This window comes from Sander vitreus, chromosome 19 (genome assembly GCF_031162955.1).
Source record: "Sander vitreus isolate 19-12246 chromosome 19, sanVit1, whole genome shotgun sequence".
Lineage (NCBI taxonomy): Eukaryota > Metazoa > Chordata > Actinopteri > Perciformes > Percidae > Sander > Sander vitreus.
Genome location: NC_135873.1, coordinates 7,357,743 through 7,378,995, shown reverse-complemented (window position 1 = coordinate 7,378,995; position 21,253 = coordinate 7,357,743). Strand labels below are relative to the sequence as shown.

Here is a 21,253-nt window from a genome sequence, read left to right as displayed (position 1 = left end):
CTTTGCTGCATGTCGTCCCCTCTCTCTCTCCCCCCTTCTCTCTCTATCTGCACTGTCTAATAAAATGAAGGTTAAAAAACAAATAATCTTAAAAATTAAAGTTACTAATACACGTAGTTATTTTGAATTATTCAGTGGGATTCACTTTCAATGTCAATCATTTAAAACCAATTTATACACTTCTGCCCTGTATATTTTCCTTTGAGATGTAAGTTGTGAAAGTAATGAGCAGGCATGTCACCAATTTAAGACTCTAATGAGACAAAGAAAGTATTCTCATAAGTTTGTATTGACTGCATTTCATAGCCCTCTGTGTTCTCATGTCAAATCTCTTTCACAAACTGTCTTGTGAACCACTGCACGCATCACAGACTTATTGGTCATTGCAGTAAACACGCTACATAAGAACAGGTTCCTGTACAAAAATCACAAATTTTTGATCCAGATTTCTTTTTTATGAAATCTCCCCTTGGAGCTTCATGCAGGTATCTCTGCCTCTGTAGTGCACAAAGCCTTTCAGGTGACTCTAGTCCCTGAGGGCCAACAATCAATGAGCGCACTGCTTGTTTGTGCTGTAATGGCCCGTTTAGAAAACAACCATCAAAGCTGCCTGGACAAAGCATGGCTTGTTTGTTTGTGTGCACTTGTTTTTTCTTCTTTTTTTTTTTTCTTTTTTTTTTACCACTTTCTTTTTTGCCAGTTGCCTTGTGTAAAGATTTCTTTCCCCCCTCATTCCTCTACGTGTCTGTTGTATGTCCGATCGATCTGTTTGTGTCAGCTCCCTTAATGGTCCCATCGTTTGGCAGCTTCGTTAATACTCTGGACGTGATTACCATTTTGTGTGGAACAAAAAAGAGGTGGAATTAAAATGAGCTCAGGTCTCCTGAATTGTTTTGATGAGGTGATTGCTGAAAGTGTGTGTGTGTGTGTGTGTGTGCGTGTGTGCGTGCTTGTTTTACTATATTCGTGGGGTCCAAAAACCGGGGAATAGAGTATACTTGTGGGGTCTGCACAGCCTTGTGGGGCCCAAAATGCTGGACCCCACAAGGTTAAAGGGCTGTTTGAAGGTTAAGACTTGGTTTTAGGATTAGGGTTAGAATTATGTTAGGGTGAGGGTAAGGGTTAAGGTTAGGCATTTAGTTGTGATGGCTAAGGTTAGGGTAAGGGGCTAGGGAATGCATTATGTCAATGATGGGTCCCCACAAAGATAGTGAGGTGTGTGTGTGTGTGTGTGTGTGTGTGTGTGTGTCAAATCGATTGGTAGCCCTGGGAGTGTTCTCCTACCTGCTCAAGGTGGGGATTAGTGAGAAACTATCTAATCACTTTAAGCTGTGGAGACTCACTTTGGCTTTTCCATTGTTTTGCGGCTGTTAAATGGACAGAGCGTTCAGCCCGCTGTGGTAGATGCAATAGCAGACTGTTATGAGAAGAGAGAATGACAATGAGGCAGCGAGGAGTGCACAAGCAAAGACACTCAACTTTAAAGGAAAGGAAAACCTTTGTGCTTGATCAAAAAGCACCTCTACTAAAGTAAAGCTGCAGATAAATGCCTAGCTCAAGGGCATATGGGAGAAAATCCATGTTTGTCTGGTTTCTTGTGCGTTTGTCTGGTGTATATTGAAAACTGTGGACAGTTTCACAATTATTTTTTACCTTGGACAGAAAGTGTTTCCTTATGAAAACTCTCGACGGCGAGGTCTTTGGATTATCGCGAGTGTGCAGGGCATTGTTTTGTGAAGGACGTGTTGCTGTTGAGTTTTTCAAATTAAAGTTTCTTCAAAGCTTTGAGCAGCACAAACACACTGCTTTCCCTCAACTCCATTGTATCAAGGCGGCTGCAGAAAACACTACTCATATGCCCTTATGTACAGTACACTGAAAGAATGACTGTTAGTCGCTCCTGCTCGTGAAGCCAATCCAATTTAAGGTCAAATGTTTGATTGATTTATCTTTTTTAAGTATCAGCCACATATTGTTTTTAATCTTAACACCTTGTATATTTATCTATCTAATAAATTGTGTGTGTGTGTGTGTGTGTGTGTGTGTGTGTGTGTGTGTGTGTGTGTGTGTGTGTGCACGCGCGCGCGTGTGTGCGCGTCTGTCTTTGAAATATCTCATGAACCATAACCTGATATGATACCCCTAACCCTAACCCATCCAATCTATTTCCTACTTGGTTTCCTAGGTACCCAGTGGACTTTGGATTTTGGAGCAATTTGGACAGCATTGGATATTAAAAAAACTGTGAATAGAACTAAAGGGCTGAACAATAAACAAGGTTATTATAGAGCAGTGTTTCCCACATAATTGGACTCTATATGTGGTGGTGGCTGACCATAAAAAAAAGTTATGTAGTTAGTTGATATTTGATATTCACTCTTTTTTCAGTGTCAGTTTCACTTCTCTTAATATTTCAAGTTTCATTTTGAACAAAAATGTCTATCTAATTATATAAACCACTTTATATTTGACTCTCTAACTATTATGTACATTTGCATGCATGCAAAAGGACTCGTACTGTATGCCTATTCATCATTCATGAAGAATAATTAGATTTCCTCACTTAATGTAGTATGTAGATTAGCAGAGCATAAATGCTTTAAACAGCAAAAAGGATGAAGGGCACCAGTGGAAGTAAATTTTAAATTTAAGATTTAGTGCTCACTTTAGCAGAGAATTATAACAAAAAAAACGTCAAGCTACCGCACACCAACATGGGATTTCCAAATTAAATTTGTCATTTTACTTAAAATCATAAAAAATACATTTTCATGAGTGGGGACTGATGCTAGGTTCTTGGGTGACCCTGAAGCTGACTGTAAAGAGCAGTATTCTCCACTCCAGACCACGACGGTCATGTTAGATATGCCTTTTTAATAGAAAAGATGAGAAGAACGATACTACTCTCAAGTCTGTTGGTTAAATAAGAAAGCCACTAAAGCTCTAATGACTGGAAGCAGTGACGTCCTGGAGTTTCTGCTGGTTGCCTGGCAATGTCACGGTGATGACAAGGTTCCAGGAAGTCACTGCACCTTGCCAGGAAATAATTGGCGGATTTTCTTACCCTTTGACATAGCCAGGCTAGCTGTTTCCTCTTGTTTCTAGTCTTTATGCTAAGCTAATTCTTGGCAAGAAAGCATATTTACCAATATGTCAAACTATTCCTCATAAAAATCAATAATGAGTCTTGGAGTCGCTCTGGACTTGCTACATATTCTTCATATCTGTAGAGCTCTCATTGTGCTATATGCTTACTTTCAGATTTTATAACTTTCCAGATACCTACACAGTTGCAGCGTGGAATAACATGAGAGCTCTATTTTGGGATTGTAGTGAGCCAGGGAAGGAGATGATGGATGCCTGAATCCTGTGGCTGTGAGGGTGATTGACATAACAATATATGAGATTGCTTGAAAGTTGTAGTAGAAAAGGCAACAATTTCATTATTGTACAAAGTAGTACAGTAATTGTACTTCTACTCCACCTCTCTAATAACTTTTTAGAATTCTTTATTTTATATTTTCTTCTTCACCACCTGTAAAAGCCTTACATGAGACCCGCCTTCACTTCATAGCTTAAGCTCTGCAGCTTGGGAACCTCCACATACTCTGGCGCTCTCCCTTTGCTCCTCTGTGGTTTTGGAGGGCGTGTTGTGGTTGAGCAGACGATGTGAGCAGTCATCTCTTTAGACGGGCCCTGGACAGAGACGGATGGGCACAGAACGGCTGAACCCAATCAACCTATCGATCTCTGCTGGGTTACTTGGGCGAGGCGCGCCCAGTGCACATCCTCCGCTTCGGGCAGAAGCTTCCCCGTCGCCTCCCCTCCTCTGTCTTACTTTACAACGGTCGACAGGTTGCCATGGAGACCAGTGGTCCCATTTCTCCTTTCTTAGTGCTTCTTTCAGTCAGGCTAAGACTCTCTCTCTTTTTCCTCTCAGTTTTATATCTCTGTCGATCTTGCTGTCTGTATTGTTATCTTATCCTCACTCTCACTTAAGCTTACACATGCACACAGTTTGCTTGTTTCATACATTTATTATACACCTATCTAATTTTGAGTTACTCAGTAAATTCAGCAACTTCTCTAAAATCAACACTGCACGGTATCTTTTATAAGTGCTTATCAGACAGTAATGGAGATCCCCTGCTGTGTGTGTGTGTGTGTGTGTGTGTGTGTGTGTGTGTGTGTGCGCGTGCATCGATTGATTGAGAGACAGCTGAATGAGTGCCCTGAAAGACACCCAGTTTGGAGCTATTACAGTTCGGACATTTACTGTATGTGTGTGTAGTGTGCATGTTTATTTAATATCAAAAATAAAATATGGCTGATTTGACCTCCCTGGTTGCATCAGTTTAATTAGTAGATGAGGCGTAGTTTAAACCTGCTCTTCTGAAACATAGTATGTGGCCAAACGTATGTTGACACTGAACTGCCGCCATTCTTCTGGGAAGGCTGCAGGGATTTGGCTCCCATTTGACGTTCCAGTTATCCCAAAGGTGCTGGATGGGGTTAAGATCATTGCTGATGTCAAAAATACTATTCAGTGTGTTTACATGTGCTTAATTAGGGGTCCAAGCCTGAGTCTGGAAGAACAGGCGGTAGCAAAGCTACTTCTGTGGAACCCTATTGTTTTTCTAAAGATTATTCATTATTTTTCTTCTCCGCTAAAACTCAGACTACAGCCTTAAACCGTACATGGTGGGGGGGTTGCCATTTTCAGGACTGGTCCAAAACTCCGCAAGGACCTGCGTGAAAAATCGCGATTCATCAAAAACCTACTTTTTCGATCTCCTCCTAGACCGTGCGACCGATTGGCACGGAATTTTGCAGGTAGCATTTCCAGATGGGCCTGACAAAAAGCCTATGTGGCCCATGTGACCCAAGTCTAAATTTACTACTTACACTAATGTGAACAACTTTAAATTTACAGGGTAGATGGACAATGGGTCATGGACCACACCTAACAAAAATTACACATGTGGACCACTAGGTGGCGCTGTGATGTTTTTTTGCCTTTAACTCGCACATTACACATCGCACATTAGAAATCCTTACATTCACGTCTTCCTTGAATCAAGCTGAATCACATGATATAGGCCACGCCCATTTCCGCTCAAAAGTTTTTTCGCAATATCGCGCAATACCAACTTTTTCGAACTCGTCCTAGGCAGTGCGACCGATCTGCACGAAACCTGGTAAATAGCATCTCCAGATGGGCCTGACCAAAAGTTACTCAAAGAATTTTGCTACGTTAAAGTATGCACATTTGATGACCAAACTAATTTTCCTAGCTAGCTACCACACACAGATCATATCATATATTGGCCAAATTAAATGTTATCAGCAAAGAACTTGAGATCCTTGTTCAACCAAATTTGGTAAAGATCGGCATTAGGGGGCGCTATAGTCAACGTTGACCTGTTTGGACCTTTTTACCCTTTCTGCACCAAACGGCACTTCTGATTCGTAACTTAATAACTTTATAATTGTAACTAGTAGGAACATACGGTCTTTTGGAGCTAAAGGCTAACAGTCGCCCCGTTCTGCTGAGGTCTTTGATGTCTTCATAGCCCTTACAGAAGGTTTTGCATCCAGCTTAGAAGTCCAGAGTTTTTCGGGGTCTTTGTGCAATTAATCCATATTGTTACGTCCAAGATTGATACACTGTATGTAAGAAATGTAAATAGTTTGTCCTTTATATGAGTTATAATGTTCAATATTTTATTTTTGCACTAGATGACTCCAAATATATAGAACTGTAGATGTGATGCTCTTTCGGCATGCCGCTCTGAGGCTCTGTACCAAATTTAGCGAAGATCGGCCATTAGGGGGTACTGTATCTAACGTAGACCAGTTCTGGCCCTTGTACTCAATCAATGTTAATGAGATATTTGCAACGGCAGAGTCCTCTCGATATTCACCAACGTTTGCTTCCCCACGTAACGCTTTAGGTCCCGCTTTGGCGCAGCTCCCCGGGTCATCAGGGGCGACTGGCGCAGTTCAATGGGGCGTCAGGGGCGACTGGCAACGGAGGCTTGGGCCCCGTCATAACTGCTTGCAGTTCTAGTTAACTTGGTTACAGTCGACTTTTTGCAAAAATGTTGTTTCCGTAATTTTGGTATAGGAGATTTGAGAAACCTTGTTTCCCCAGCTAGATTTCTCCCGGAGAAAGTCCATTTCTTGGTAATACTGTATACGCGTTAACAGGTTTCTCATTGGCTTTTTTTACTGTACATGAACACGTGCATGACAAAGACTGAAAACGGGAAGTATTGCTGTGTCAGCAAAGCATCTGGAAGAAGAAAAGATCATTAAACATAATGATGCATCCTCGTATTTAGAATTATGCTGTCTGATTTCAACTAAAACTAAACTCCAACAAAGTAGCCTCTATAAGTAGAAGTCAGGTTTCCAACACTTCTTGCAGTAAGAACAGAGCCTTTATCTCACTGCTTATCAGGAAACAGCTTATTGTATCATCACAACAGTTAACGAAAGTTAGTAATTCTTCCAAAATAATGTCAGGGTAGGAGAGAAATGTGATTTTTATTTACCTGCTGCATGGATTTACAGTAACTACAGTGCATGTAAACGTGCTCTCTGAGTAACCTGGTTTCCTATGTTCTTGTAAACAACACACTTTTGTACTTCTATTAAGATGGACAAGATTAAGATTAATTGGACAAGAATGCTCATATAATTTTGGCCATATAGTTTAATTGCTGACATGAATGTCATTTTTAATGATACAGTATTTCCTAGCAAATTATTATGTCTACTTCATAATCTGATTTGTTAAAATGATCAAATTACCTTAATGTGGCAATGCTTTTAAAACAGACTGTATTGGAATGAAACCTTTTGAGTCTGTCACTGCACCCATGTCAATAGAAAAGCAGCATCACATATTTTACCAAGCTTATCTCAGTGCTTTACTTTTCCCCCCTTCATTTTCAGATTGGCAGAGGTTTTGATTCAAGTCCTGATGGAACACGAGTGTTGATGATTTTATAAATGTATATTGAAGCTGTAAATGTGGTTGATAGTCTTTTCCATCACCATTTCTTTACTTTCCTGAGTCATATATAGACATAATATCCTGACAAAATATCCTGCATTAGCACTTTATAGATTTTAGTGGTGCAAGGTGAGACAGATTGATTTACCTGCCCCGTCGCCCCCCCTCTTTCCACTCCCCTATCAATTTCATCAAATCTATTGCAATCACACATAGGCATACTTACTCAGCAACTCCCCCAAAACTACTCCAAATACTGCACACCCCCGTAACCCTGCCAAGCAATACTATGCTGTTTAATTGCTCTCTCAAATCAAATCAATAACTGTGAGCCATGTGTTGGGTTGGGGGGCAAAAAATCAATTGTTGCAGCTTCACGGCAGAGTCAGAGCGAGAGAAGGAGGAGTGGATTGAAGCGGTCCAGGAATCGATTGCTGAGACACTCTCCGACTATGAAGTGGCAGAGAAGATCTGGTTCAACGAGGCCAACAGGAGCTGCGCCGACTGTCGCGCCCCACAGCCGGAGTGGGCGTCAGTCAATCTGGGTGTGGTCGTCTGTAAGAAGTGTGCAGGTAAGGGGCTTCCATATATTCTCTGATGCAGACACACACATGCTGGATACAGGCATACACACCGATAAACAACATACTGTACCTTCAGTGAACTCTGATAAACAACCCCCTTAAACACGTAAACACCCGCCAGCACTCAGCATTGTCTGAATGGAAGCGAGCAGCATGTCAAAACACTTTTTATATGGTAGTTTTTAAAGACCCCTTATTTGTCCCAAGACATATCTAAACAAGACAGGAAACACTTTTTTATACACTTTATCATTTTTAGGATGTTTCCTAGGAAAGAGAAATGTAATTTGGAACTAATAATATGAAAAATAGAGAGTGGTAGATTTGTTAGGATTCAGTTAATTGTGTTAGCTTATGTTAGTAACTTACTAAAAATGTTCAGGCCCATAAAATAATGTGATCCCAAAATCCCAAATTATGTGTATTTTATCAACTTGTGTCAAATCGTATTGCTTGTTATTTGCAGAGTTAGAATTCTTCCTCTTTTAAAATGAAATGACATACGTATGCAACCTGTGACGGGGATCACTTGTTAGGAACAGTTATAAAGAGAAACACACACCATTCTCTTGCTCATATTAATTTATATTATTTACTCTCCCTTTCTGAAGTCATAGTGAACAATATATAGAGAGAAACAAAAAGAGACAGTGGTGCATTTGAACAGTTGTATCAACACAACTTAAAAACCTGCTGAAGGAAAAAAGGATAAATCTACTCTTTTTCTACTAATTATTATGAGTGGTCTGGTGTTTGTGTCTGTGTGAGTGTGTGATTTGACCCAGAGGCTGAAAAAAAGTTCTCAGGTGATAAGCCACTTATGGGAGTTGGCGTCTGGCCTCTGGGCGCCCTAATCTATTTGGCAATGCTGGATGGCTCAGATGAAATGACAACAAAGATTAAGCCACAGGCGAGAACTTGAGGGATCCCAAACTGCTTCTTGACCCGCTAAACATGATTAGAGAGAAGCAGCAGCAATGCCTGATGTAGAGGTGTATATACGCTCCTATACACTCCATCCCCCTCCAGATTTTCTCTAGGCCTGGGATTTCTCCCAGAGTCATAAGTTTTAATGCGATTCTTCTCCTCACCTCTGCAAAGCCCATGTAATTGGTACCCATCAGATATCCAACATCCCTTTTCAAACGCCCTTAAATGATTTCATTTGCAGGGGTGTTTAATATTACATTTTGTCGACACACGAGCGTGTGAATATCTGCAACGAGGAAGCCGTCCTCACACTGTGCTCTCTTTAAATTAGGCGGTGGTCCATTTGGAATACCAATGACTGCTCATGCTTTTAATTAGTGCTCATATGTCATGGACAATACAGAGAAATGCTGAACAAGAGAAAGAGGAAAGAAGTAATGAGAAGGCTAATGGTTAAAATGATCCCAGATTGGCTTATTATGCCAAGAAAGAATTCATTTAAATAGTTTGTAGCTTCACTCTCTGATGTGGAGCAGTTTCATATGCTGTAATATGTTGTCTTTGTATGCATAGACTTGAGGGACTGTCCATTATTTTCTTTTTTATGAAAAAACATTTGTGAACATAAAAAACCCCCCCGGTGAATCTGATCTAAAAACACAATCATACAGAATCCTGCGTGAAAATGTTGTCAGTCAGTATAACCATGTGTGTTTTTCAAATTACTTTAAATTACAAACAAAATCCTAATCAGCTGCTCATTTGCGTTTTGTCCCATTATTTGTCCCTTTCTATTCAAAAGTGAGAATGCACATGGAAAGTTTTCATCCCTGGAAGCATACTCTGAGATGTCTTTGTCACAAGAGGATGCTGAAACTACAGTGTCTTCTTGCAACGGGAACCATGACTGTGAATAATCAGTTACTAACGTGTTCGCATTAAATTTGAGTAGCATTTCTGGTCAAACCATCAATCTAAATCCAATAGTCACTCTCCCTTTAGCTCTCTTTTGGTCTCCACCAAAGCCTGAGGGAAATATCTGTTAAGCTGCTAAATGCTCCACAATGTTCACCATCTAGCTGCTGACTTTGTCTGTCTGATGTTCGGTGCTGGGCAGTGGGTTCACCAGAGCTTTTTTCACTGAAAACAGCTGCCTGCTACAAATGGACAAGGCTGATAAAAGCTGTACCAGTTCAGTAGCATTGAACAAAAACATTAAAGCTGCGTAATGAACAATGAAAGCTGTAAGACACTAAAACACTCTGTCAGCTGATAATTCTGTTGGTTTGTCTCTACAATTAAACAACAAGTAGATCCGACCAGGCAAACTAGACATTTAGAACCTGCTCAAATCAGCATGACAGCACACTCAGAGCCATTTCAGCACACCTGGCACATCACTTAAAATATTACTCCACATTTCTATGTCAACCTTACCGAGTTGAATTTAAAAACGTTTTGAAACATTTGTATTCATGTAAATCAGGAACCACAGTGGAACACAAAATCTCTCCAACTGATGTTTCTAAAGTGATTCATCGGATCAACCAACTTATTTGTTACTACGCTCTGAAGTTAACTTTACTGGAAATGTTTGGATCAGCTGTGCCTGCTACAGAGCTAAATAGTTATGACAGGATTTGAGCTAGCAAAGCAGTTTAGTGTATATATTGGCGGTAATAATTCCTGCGTTCTCTACAAAGCTAAAGTTAGCTTAAGTTGGCTGGCTGACTAAACAGGAAAAGACTACAAATGTGTCTTTGTTGCTTTTTTTATTCTGAGAGCGAATTACCCCACAATATAAATACAGTTTGATTATAACCTATTTTTTGTTGGTAACCGTTGTTGTATTATCGCAATATTACACTCGAGGGTTTGATTTAAAGTGCTCATATTATGCCTTTTGGCTTTTCCCCTTTCCTTTTATTGTGTTTTATATCTTTTTTGTTATAGGTTTACAAAGTGAAAAAGCCCAAAGTCCACCCAAAGGGACTTACCATCTCCAACAGAAAACACTGTTCACAAACTGCTCCAAACAGCTCTATTGTAGTCCAGCCTTTACTTCCGTGATGGATGTGCGTCACTTTGTAACACACGTTATAATGCTCGCCTAGCTGCTAGCGTGGCACGCCCTCATTCTCTGCTTCTGACTGGGTAGTAGTCCTTACTTAGCTACTGCGCATGTGCGACTCCAACAAAGATGGAACAGAAGTGAGATGCCTCACTCTGTAGCGAAAACAGAGAGCTCAACACACAGGGTGAAAAGAGGAGCTGCAGCAATGTGCAGTACAACATAAATATGGTGTTTTCTGAAAATTAAACCATGTAAACCTATTCTGGTACAACCTCTAAATACACTTATGAACCTGAAAATGAGCATAATATGAGCACTTTAACGTCATAATATTGGCAATTCAGTGATGCTTACCGACCTACGGTCCTAGCCGCATCGCTGTCGTGCCAATAATGACGTTAAATCAAACCTTCTTGTGTCATATTGCTTAAGTGTGCCCTTTTACATTACACATAGTCATTTGATCCATTGTTAATGTAAAAATATTGAAAAGTGCAGCTTCACTGATACTTATTTAATCTAATTGTCTCTTTTCCCCTCCTGTTGGTGTTTCTCTGCAATGGTTAACCCAAGACATTAGCCCTTGTCCAGAACCTTAAACTAGTCAAACCCTCATTCCTCAGCAACTTTACTTCGCCAACAACTGAAGCTGTCCCTCTATGTATATAGATTTTTTTGTTCCCTCTCTTTGCCCTTTCTCCCACTATGCAACCCGACCAACCAGCGGAAATGACTTTACTTCAAAGACTGGGAGCCCCCTCTCATGTAATTGCAACAAGCTGCTGTTAACTAGGATGCAACTTGTAGACTCGTCGGCTGGCAACAGTTGCCATGGTAATGCACAAATGCAGTGCTCTTTGCTTTGTTTCCTTCTGGTCCTGACTCGTCGTTGAGTGAGGGGAAAATGGCACACAAGTACAGGGGGTTGGAAAAGTGCCCCAAGAACTGTCACTGGGAAAGTTTTTAATTGGCGGTTAAATCCTTAGTGTGCTGGGCAGTTTTTTTTGCCAAAGCTGCTGTGATGGGAATGCCCTTTTGTGTGTTTTGTTGGTTTCATCACATAGATGAAGACATTTACAACAGGGCTATTTATATGTGATCTATAAGATCTCACCATGTACTTGGAGGAATGTGTGCATGCACACTTTTTCCAGCTTCATTACCCTTACACAAGAGTGAATGGTCCTGTAAGGCTCAGCGGATGTGTGGCTGTAGAAATGCAGCAGGCGGCCAGAGTTTCACTCTCTGTCACAATTATTTTTCAAGCTGGACTTTTGAGACGAAACTGATTTAAACTGAAGTCTGAACACACTAATGCATCCACATTTGACACTTTATTAGAGATAGACTTTATTAATCCCACACTGAAATCCCCTTGTTACAGCAGCTCAAAAGAAAAACTCACACACATCAGAATAACACAAATACACATTAAATAGACATAGGAAAAAAAAATATACAAAAAGTATTATAAGAAATAGAAAAAAATACACAGATATACAGATGAGTAAGATGCGGATGAATAGAAATAAGATATTGCACAGTAGGAGGTGACACAGAGTAATAAATAAATTAATATGCATAATGCAGAATATTTGTTCCCACAATATATTTTAATAATAAGTTAGGGGGAAAAGGAAATCTCTTCTTTTTATAGTCGCAGGGTTCAGCTGAAACACACTATCGCTGAGAACAGACCAGCATGGACAGGAGCATTATATTATTGTTGTTGGTGAGTTGTAAACAAAAATCTGATGATTGTTTAAAACAAAACCACAACTAGAATCAGTTTAAACCAGCATATTCAGTTGCTCCTAGATCTTTGTTAAAATATGAAAAGAAATCTCTAAATTATTTTATGAGAAAATGAGAACATTTGATCATGCATTACATCTGGACTGCAGCAAGAATGTAGTGTTTCTCTCCCTTGTCAGGTTTTTTATGTTCAACTGCATTAGTTAAAGTCTAAAAGATAAATGTATGGTGTAAGTGATGCCTCCTCTATCTAAGCGCCACATTTGATACATTAGTACACAGTGTAAATTTTCATAGTGATGCAGACGACACAACTGTACATATTGCTAGCGCCAAATGATCCCAACAGATTAAATAGTTTAACAGACTGCCTTAAAAATATTACAGTTTGGATTTGCAACAACATTTGAAATCATATGACTACAAAACCAGAGTTATAGCCATTGATGCTGATTCTAATTTAAAAAAAATTAATGTGGACAACATTACAAAATAGAAAACAATAGTGGTAGTAGTATATCAGTATAATGCTGCATGTAGAAAAGAATATGGGTTGTAACTGTTGTGGCAGGAAAGCTGGGACTGTCCTTTGTCCTTAATGTATTTCATCATATCAAGCCTGACCACAGTGGGATATGGCTTGGCATATTATATTCAAAATCCAATGTTAGAGCAATTAGATTAGTCAGTTAATTTAATGTTTTGTTCTGCTCGGTATTGAAGTAATGAAACACCAGTATTCCTGAAGTAGGTAGAGTAAATCATAATCACTTGTTATCAAAAATGATTTCCTTAGTTTAGTTTCTCTTTTTAATATTTTTCTGATGTCCATGCTCTCACGATCTGTGTCAAGATGGCCTGTTTACAGCTTATGACCCCACATTTTCATTCACAGCTGCTGCTCTACTTGAGCATAGAAGACAGTAATGAGATCATGCCAATTCTAAATCTAAAATGATCCGCCTTTACACACAGGACAATAATTCACGTCACACATACAGCTTGTTTCTGCCTAATGTATTATGCATGTATGCTCCGTCTTTGGCCATAAGCAACCCTAGAAGCCTCTCGTTCACCCAAATAAACCGACCCACAAACACAATGAATTACTCATGATTCATTAGCAATTAATGGCCCTCGTTCTGTGCTTTCATTTCCAATTATGAGTGCTGAGGGGACTAAATATGTCTGTTGTGAGTGAGAGAATGAGCTTCCAGTCATGCTCTGTTTCTCCGTCTTGTAACTGCCTGTTTATTGTTTATTCCATTACTGACATGTGGTGTGTGTTTGTGCGCACACTGCTGAGATTTCTGTGCATATATGTACATGTTAATTTAAGTTATTTTCATGTGAACGTTTCAGAAACTAAAAGCGCAGCCTGACAGCCATGCATTTATGAGTGAATCCAATTGAGAAAGGTTTCATAAACCTAAAGGTTGCATACATTTCTGAGTGTATATGTTTTTGTGTATCTGTGAACTCATGTTGATGACTTCCTGTGTACCAGGGCAGCACCGCTCCCTTGGCCCAAGTATTTCCAAAGTGCGGAGCTTGAAGTTGGACAGCAGGATCTGGAGCAATGAGCTAGTGGAGGTACACACTGTTTTCCTTATCAGTGAGAACAACATGAGTTCTCACTGGATATGAAAGTTTTTGCACAATATAATCCAATGCAGTGAAAAAAAAACATGTTTAACATGACTCCTATTTGACCACTTATGATATTTTCAAAAAATATTCAACTGGATTTGTGGTAGTCAGTGCCTTAAAATTAGCTACTGTTTCTTGCTTACCTTCAAATGGCTTAGAAGACCTGAAAAACAAATCCATTTCAAGTGTTGTTGCCAAGACAACATTGACCTACTTAGGGCTTGGCAGATCTTAATTTCAAACCTACTAATAGATTTACAAATGATTCTTACCTGTATTTGTCCCCTCTCCATATTCCTTAACCCCTCAGCTCTTCCTGGAGGTGGGGAACGGGAACGCTAACAGTTTCTGGGCTGCTAATCTTCCCTTGGAGGAGGAACTCTACAGCGGGGCTTCGGCGGAGCAGCGTGCCACGTTCATCCGCAGGAAGTACAGGGAGAGGAAGTACCGCAGGATCCTGGATGGCTTTCATGATCTGGAACAGCTGAACCAGGTACAACTTTCATAAAGACTCAAAATGGACGTTATAGAAACTATGTTTTGGGGTATTAGCCAGTATTCTGCTAATATGGGGACATATTAATTTATTTTAGTTTGTTCTTATTCACACTTAGGAGTTATTTCTGTCATCTTTTACAGACAGTTGAGTATCACTTTTTCACCAGTAGTTGTCAAGGGAGGAGAAAATACTTTGCCTACACCCACTTTCAGCACTTTTCCAAAGATATGCCAAACATGTTTGTTTATTCACTGCAACAGTATGCTGTCTGCTTTTCTGTGTAAACAAGTAGAGCAGATGTGGTGCAAGTACAGTCGACTCCCTCACCGCTGTCAAGTTATCCTCAACATTAAAGTTGGAGTTAGTAGTTCATTGACTGTCTATAAGTGTCGCCTCGTACACACTGACTACATCAGTCTGCTGACTAGTGCCAGAAGTTTTTTTTCTTTCTAAATCCTGCACTCTCTACCTGGAAGTTGTACTGAACTGCATTTCATATCAAAAATACATTGGATCTGTCTGATGTGTGCATAAAATTCAATATGTATACCTGACTGGAAATGTCAGAATATCTGCAGTTATGGCCATTGAAAAAGTATAGTTGGTTGTGTTTTGTAGGTTTTTATCCAAAATATCCCAGCTGCGCTAGCTAGTATAAAACTGGCTAGCAACAAACAACTTGCATTTCTTTAGATGTACTAGCTGTCCTTTGCTGTTACAATGTTCCCACGGCATACTTTAAGCTTTAAAGCTCTGATATACTTCCACCCTACTATCGTTTAGACAGTGAAATCTGGAGACGGTGATTATCACCACAGTTAGAAGTGTAAAAAAAACAAGAAATATCTCCACTTTAGACATTCAATGTACTTTTCTATTTTTAGTTACCCAAGTATTTTTCTGTTAGGGTCGTAGTAAAGTGCAGCAGAAGTTCGCCAACCTATGGTGATAAGTCGGCATCTACAATAGCTCCATCTGTACTTTCTAAGAAACATGGCACATGGCGAACTCTATTAGCTACTCCCCTGAACCTGAAAAAGTCCTAATTTTTCTGACCTTTTGAACATCAGTAAAACTGTGCTATATGTCTGATAATGCCAAAAGGGTAAGTCCAATCGATTTGAAGTGGAAGCAGGTTGACGCTAAGGCCTTCTCTTCCGGTTTGTGGTTTAGGGTTTATTGCTGCTGTTTTTTGGCTTCATCTGAAAGAGGCTCTTAAAAGCACCATGCACTGAGCCTCCAAACAGCAAAGTTTTCACCTGCGTCAGCATTTACGCAGATCAGCCCACTTGTATTGTTTTCTTGAGTAGAAAGAGAGGGATTGAGATGTGGAGGGAATGAAGGGGGAGTAAGGACGAGATGTACTAGCTAGCTAAGTGGAAAAGTGGATTAGGATCCACAACAGAAACGCTTGAGTTGGTATTATTGCTGCTTTGCTGGCCTTTGCGTGTGTGTGTGTGTGTGTGTGTGTGTGTGTGTGTGTGTGTGTGTGTGTGTGTGTGTGTGTGTGTGTGTGTGTGTGTGTGTGTGTGTGTGTGTGTGTGTGTGTGTGTGTGTGTGTGTGTGTGTGTGTGTGGGAGTGTGTGGTGTGTACATCTGTGTGAACATGTGTGCTGTACCACTAAGAATGTGTGAATTTGCTGTTATAGTGGGAGTTTCTTTTGCAGGAGAGGAAGTGTGACAGACACAGAGAGTGTGGCTGCCTAAAAGGGTTTGACCAGTGCAAAAGAAATGTGTGTGTGTGTGTGTGTGTGTGTGTGTGTGTGTGTGTGTGTGTGTGTGTGGCATGAGAGCAAGAGAGTGAGGAAGAAAGAGAGGAAAATGCTTGCAGTGCGTGGTTGTGTTTGCTTTCTCCCTGTCTAGTCTGCCTTTTATAAATGGACTCAACAGGGATCAATATGTCTTAGAGCCATTACATACACCATGAGACAACATATGTGTGTGTAGGTGTGCTAAAATAGTAATAACAGTAATAAAACTAGTAATTTAAAACAGCTTCATTTATCTTAACAAAAAGTAATACATCACAAGCAACCTATAAACAAATACAAAAAAAGTATTTTTAACATAAACAAGGACACTGAGTCTAATCCCATTTGACACGTGGTTCCAGTTCTGTGTCACACTTACTAACCATTACACAAGTATGAATATGAAAAAATAAAAGCTATATAAAACCGATTCCCTGTAACCATGTGATGGCATTTTAACAAGTTTAATGGGCACAAGGTCATGAAACTCACTCAACACATACAGTAAATTACCGTTTAAAGTGTCAATTCAAGTAATGAAATGAAAATAAAAAGGTAGTGAAGTGATTTATGCCGACTGCATCAATATGTCTCCAACATAATCTCAGCCGTGCGTGATTACACTATTCTGTAGAGATGTTTTCGCTCTGTATCCGGTTTCTTCATTTCATGCCCTCTCTTTATCCTGCTCTCTCCGTCGCTTAGTCCCATGTTCCCCATTAGAAGCTCATATCCCAGTGACCTCCACAGAGTCTCCACAGGCCACATGACCTAGAGAAGGGGGTGTCAAAGGACCTTCTTATATCATTACACACACACACACACACACACACACACACACACACACACACACACACACACACACACACACACACACACACACACACACACACACACACACACACACACACACACACACACACTCGCAGACACACATAAACCCTCTAGCGGCTGCAGTAATTGCTATGACATGGAAGGTCATTTCCAGAGATGATACAGAATAAGGCCAGGTTGCATGGGACTATTTTGCCATAATCTGACCCTGTCTTGTGTGCCTGAGTGTGGATGTGACAAAGGAAAAGACAGTGAGTGAATAAACTAATCAAATCTTTACATAATTTCTTTTTTTTTTTATGTTTTCTGTTGATAAAAATTAATCAATTTTTGCAGAAACTGTGCACATAGATAGAAATAAATGAATCCATGTGCAAGGAACACACCCATCTTAGTATGAGTGCAGGTCCTTTGTGTGGGTGGGCAGGTTATATTTCATAGGTGCTTTGTTTGTGTGTGTGCTTTGCTTGTGTGTGTATATGCGCAGCCTCACCGTGCCTCACTTTCAGACGGATCTTGCTTGTTTGTGGCGGATCGATGCAGCTTACTGACTCGCTCCAAGTCCGATGAAAGGAGAGGTTGCTCGTTGATATTCCGCCATTTGCCATTTGACTTCTCTGTTGATCCACTTTGTTGCGGGTCATCGTGCACAATGTCACATCAATTGACTGGACTGATAGAAAGAGACAGACTGAGAGAGAAAATATTTTCCTTCGTCAGACTGTATTCTTCTGACTCTTTAATCTTGCTTCTCTGAGCTGGATCACCATGTGAAACAGGTGAATAGTTTTTACAAAGCATGTCTGCATGGCTAGACACAACATATAAGAGTATGGTTTTCAGCAAAAGGAGGAATTCAACATCATGTATTTATAGACCAAGTGCCAACCTCAATGGGTGAATGCTGAAGCCAGTGCAGAGGTGCTTTAAGCAGCAGTTTTTCTCATAACTACTGGATGCTGTAAAGAACATTCAGTCTGTATGAAAGTCAAGGCTAAAGCACATTTGTAAAAGGAGACAGATATAAAATATAGGAATATAAGAAGAAATACATAGTCAGAGTATCTCTTTTGTTCTTGGTGGAAGTTTTGAAAAGTAGTCTTCCATTAAGGTGATATTAAAGTTTATGTAGAAGTATTTGAGATGTATTTGATTGACCGGTGTCTCAGCCTATCACAGCCTGCTGTGGTGGCTGCTGTTTAATGGCTCAACTCCACTTCTCCCAGGCTTCCTCCAATTTGACTAAATTTGGACTTTTGTGAATTAGATGGCACAAAATGTAAAACCCAGAATCCGGTTAAGTCCACTGGGACAAAGACGAGACACAGAACGGGAGCGGCTCTTACGGGTCTTATACATCCATGAACGGGAGTGGATGGCTAGCAGAAACAAAGCTCCTTGAGCGGAAATTGATAAATAAAAGGTTATTTTGAATGGCAAGTTGAGTTTCAAAGCCCTTCCAGATGGTTCTCTCTACAAGACTAAAGCTATTTGCATGTACTGTCGATGCAAATTGAATTACTAACAAGTCTCAAATACCACTTGGGCTTTAAAAACTTAAAGAATATCCCTTAAAGTACATTTAGAACAGATAAAAGGACACTCATGCGATTAACTGTAATTGATTAACAACCCTAACATAAATATTTCGTGACATTGTCTTTTCAGTTTCATATTGTACAAATCTTGCATATTGGATGTTTTCAGACAGAATATTCGCTCCATGTATTGCTCTGCTGTTTGCTCACTTCATTGTATTTCATGCCTTTATTCCCACATTTCTCTTTAAAACTTTTAGTTTCATTATATTTAATATGGCCCATTTGTCCTGTTCTTATTTGCTATATTCCCTTTTCATAGGCATTAGAGATTTAATGATTCCCCTCGGGAGTATTCAAGTTTGATCTTATTTTAACTTCTCTTTTGAGATCAGCGGGTGGAACTCAGTTCTAAACTTTATATGGTTTTCTGACGCCACTTTATAGACTCTTTGTCCTCTATCAACCTGGAATGCACACATAGACACACGGAGCGACCACAAGCTGCTCCTCCTACACAAGGAAGTGAGACGATGCTCGCATTTCCATGAATTTTCACTGGCTCATTGTCTGGGACGTGAACATTTTAAAAGTATTAATCCAGCTATAGAAAGCTACTTAGAAATGCAATGAGCCGTGACTGCACTTATTCAGTCTTTTATTAGTCTATCACACCAGGAAACTTTAAGTGACCGGTGAATACGATTTGTGACCACTAAAATCAACCTTAGGAATCGGAGTTACTAATGTGTCAAATACATTGTCCTACACATTCATTATAGAAGAATTGTCTAAATGGTTGCGACCTCATGGAACCCATAGACTGAGCGAAAGCACAGCACAGAGAAACTGTTCATGTGCTCTTTTATCCTGTTTGTATGTGTGTACAGGCACTGTGTGCAGCTGTGGTGTTGCCTGACGTGCTGCAGACCATGGCTCTGGTGTTCAGTGGGGCAGATGTTATGTGCACCACCGGGGATCCAACCTCTTCCACCCCATATCTCTTGGCCCAACGTGCTGGACAGAGGCTTCAGATGGAGTTCCTGCACCAGAACAAACTCTCTGGTAAGCAACTATAGGTGGCCCGTAAAAGTTCAGCCCCCCCTATTGCGGTTTGCAATGACATCTGTGGCAGATATACCACTTGAAAATTGTTTAAAACAGTGGGTCTCTGATTTCATTATAGCTGATAACACCCAGTTTTGTTTGCTGAAATGACAACTGTTGCTACCAGTTTTTATTAGCTGTAGCTAGCTAGCTAATCTATACTAACTCCATATTGGCATAAAACTTTCTCTCCAGCTGATTTTTTAGTTATGTTTCCAGCTGACTCATATTAAAAATTAAACAGTCTTAAATATGCACTTGATGGCTAAATTGATGATATAAAGACAGAGGCTAGCTTCATATCCCAGGCAAAAAAGTTAGCATTATCAGCTATCTCAGTTATTGAGTTTGGACTTTAACATTTAGTGTAAATTTCCACAAACCAAAAAAAGAGCAGTTACCTTAAACTCTAATATAGTGGCGTTTGGTTCCCACACTGTAGATGTGTCAATCCTGTACGTTGTTTGAATGTAGTTGGCTAACAATATGTTCCTTGGCTTTGCAAGTAATTTCTCACTTACTACTGTATGTTGTAATCGAGTTAGCCGGGCATGCTAACATTAGTGTTTTACATTAGAGCAGACAAGCGCACCGTTTAATCAGCTTCTTATGGTTTGGCTCCTTGGCATATAAAGTATACATTTTTCACAATTACTGTACATGCTCTTTCATTCAATAACAAAAGGGAAATTGAAGATACAGGAAACATTCATGACCAGTGTTCAATCCAGGTGAGTTTCTAGACCACATAAAGTAGCTATGAAAAAGAATAACTCGTATTCTTCTGGACAGACCTGAAAAAAGAGCTGACGCACGCACATAAATCTGTGAAAAATAACTTTTACAACCTTTGGCGCCACATATATTCAGCCCATTGTCTTTGTACTTTAACAAGCCAATCGTGTTTAAAACGCATACTCACCGCTGTGCTGCCACATTTATAAAAGCACAATGGGAGGTTTTTTTCCGCCACTGCCATGAATCGGAAATGAAGGCAGAAAAACCCCCACCTTTTGAAGCCAGCGAGTTTTAAGTAAAAACAATTCTTTTTCTCTTTTTCTTTGTTTCCGTCTCTCTCTTTCCCCCAACTCTCCTTTGTATTACCCACCTCATGTTCCTGGCATTGGAGGCACGGCACAGATGCGCTGTGTCGTGCGGCTTCCCTTATGACGGGTATGTTTTGTTTGTGTGGTTGCACACAGGGCTGATAAGAATGTATTAGATTAAAGGAGCGAGAGAGGCCGTTGGCTGGGGCGGGGGAAGACTTTCTCAGGGACTGTATTTTACATAATGTATGCGCTGCATCTGTGCACCGAGACTGTTAGGGACTTCTAATTGCTAGCATAGGTCACCTGGTCAGAATGATGCTGTTGGCCATTACTGGGAGGTGTGCTAGAAGACACACATCCAGAGAGAGAGAGACGGCCACACACACACACACACACACACACACACACACACACACACACACACACACACACACACACACACGTGTAATTTTGTCCTAAAA

The 21,253-nt window shown here is 40.1% G+C and overlaps 1 protein-coding gene across 3 annotated transcripts in view; it reads left to right on the top strand.

The window, feature by feature from the left end:
• The window catches only part of arap2 (ArfGAP with RhoGAP domain, ankyrin repeat and PH domain 2), a 127,109-nt gene that overhangs the window by 39,665 nt on the left and 66,191 nt on the right, over positions 1-21,253 (top strand). For all 3 annotated transcript variants that reach the window (XM_078275750.1, XM_078275748.1, XM_078275749.1), the window contains exons 11-14: positions 7,394-7,593; positions 13,872-13,957; positions 14,325-14,507; positions 19,527-19,701. In XM_078275750.1, the coding sequence (XP_078131876.1) occupies positions 7,394-7,593; positions 13,872-13,957; positions 14,325-14,507; positions 19,527-19,701 (644 nt within the window). The remainder of the gene's footprint in view (positions 1-7,393; positions 7,594-13,871; positions 13,958-14,324; positions 14,508-19,526; positions 19,702-21,253) is intronic.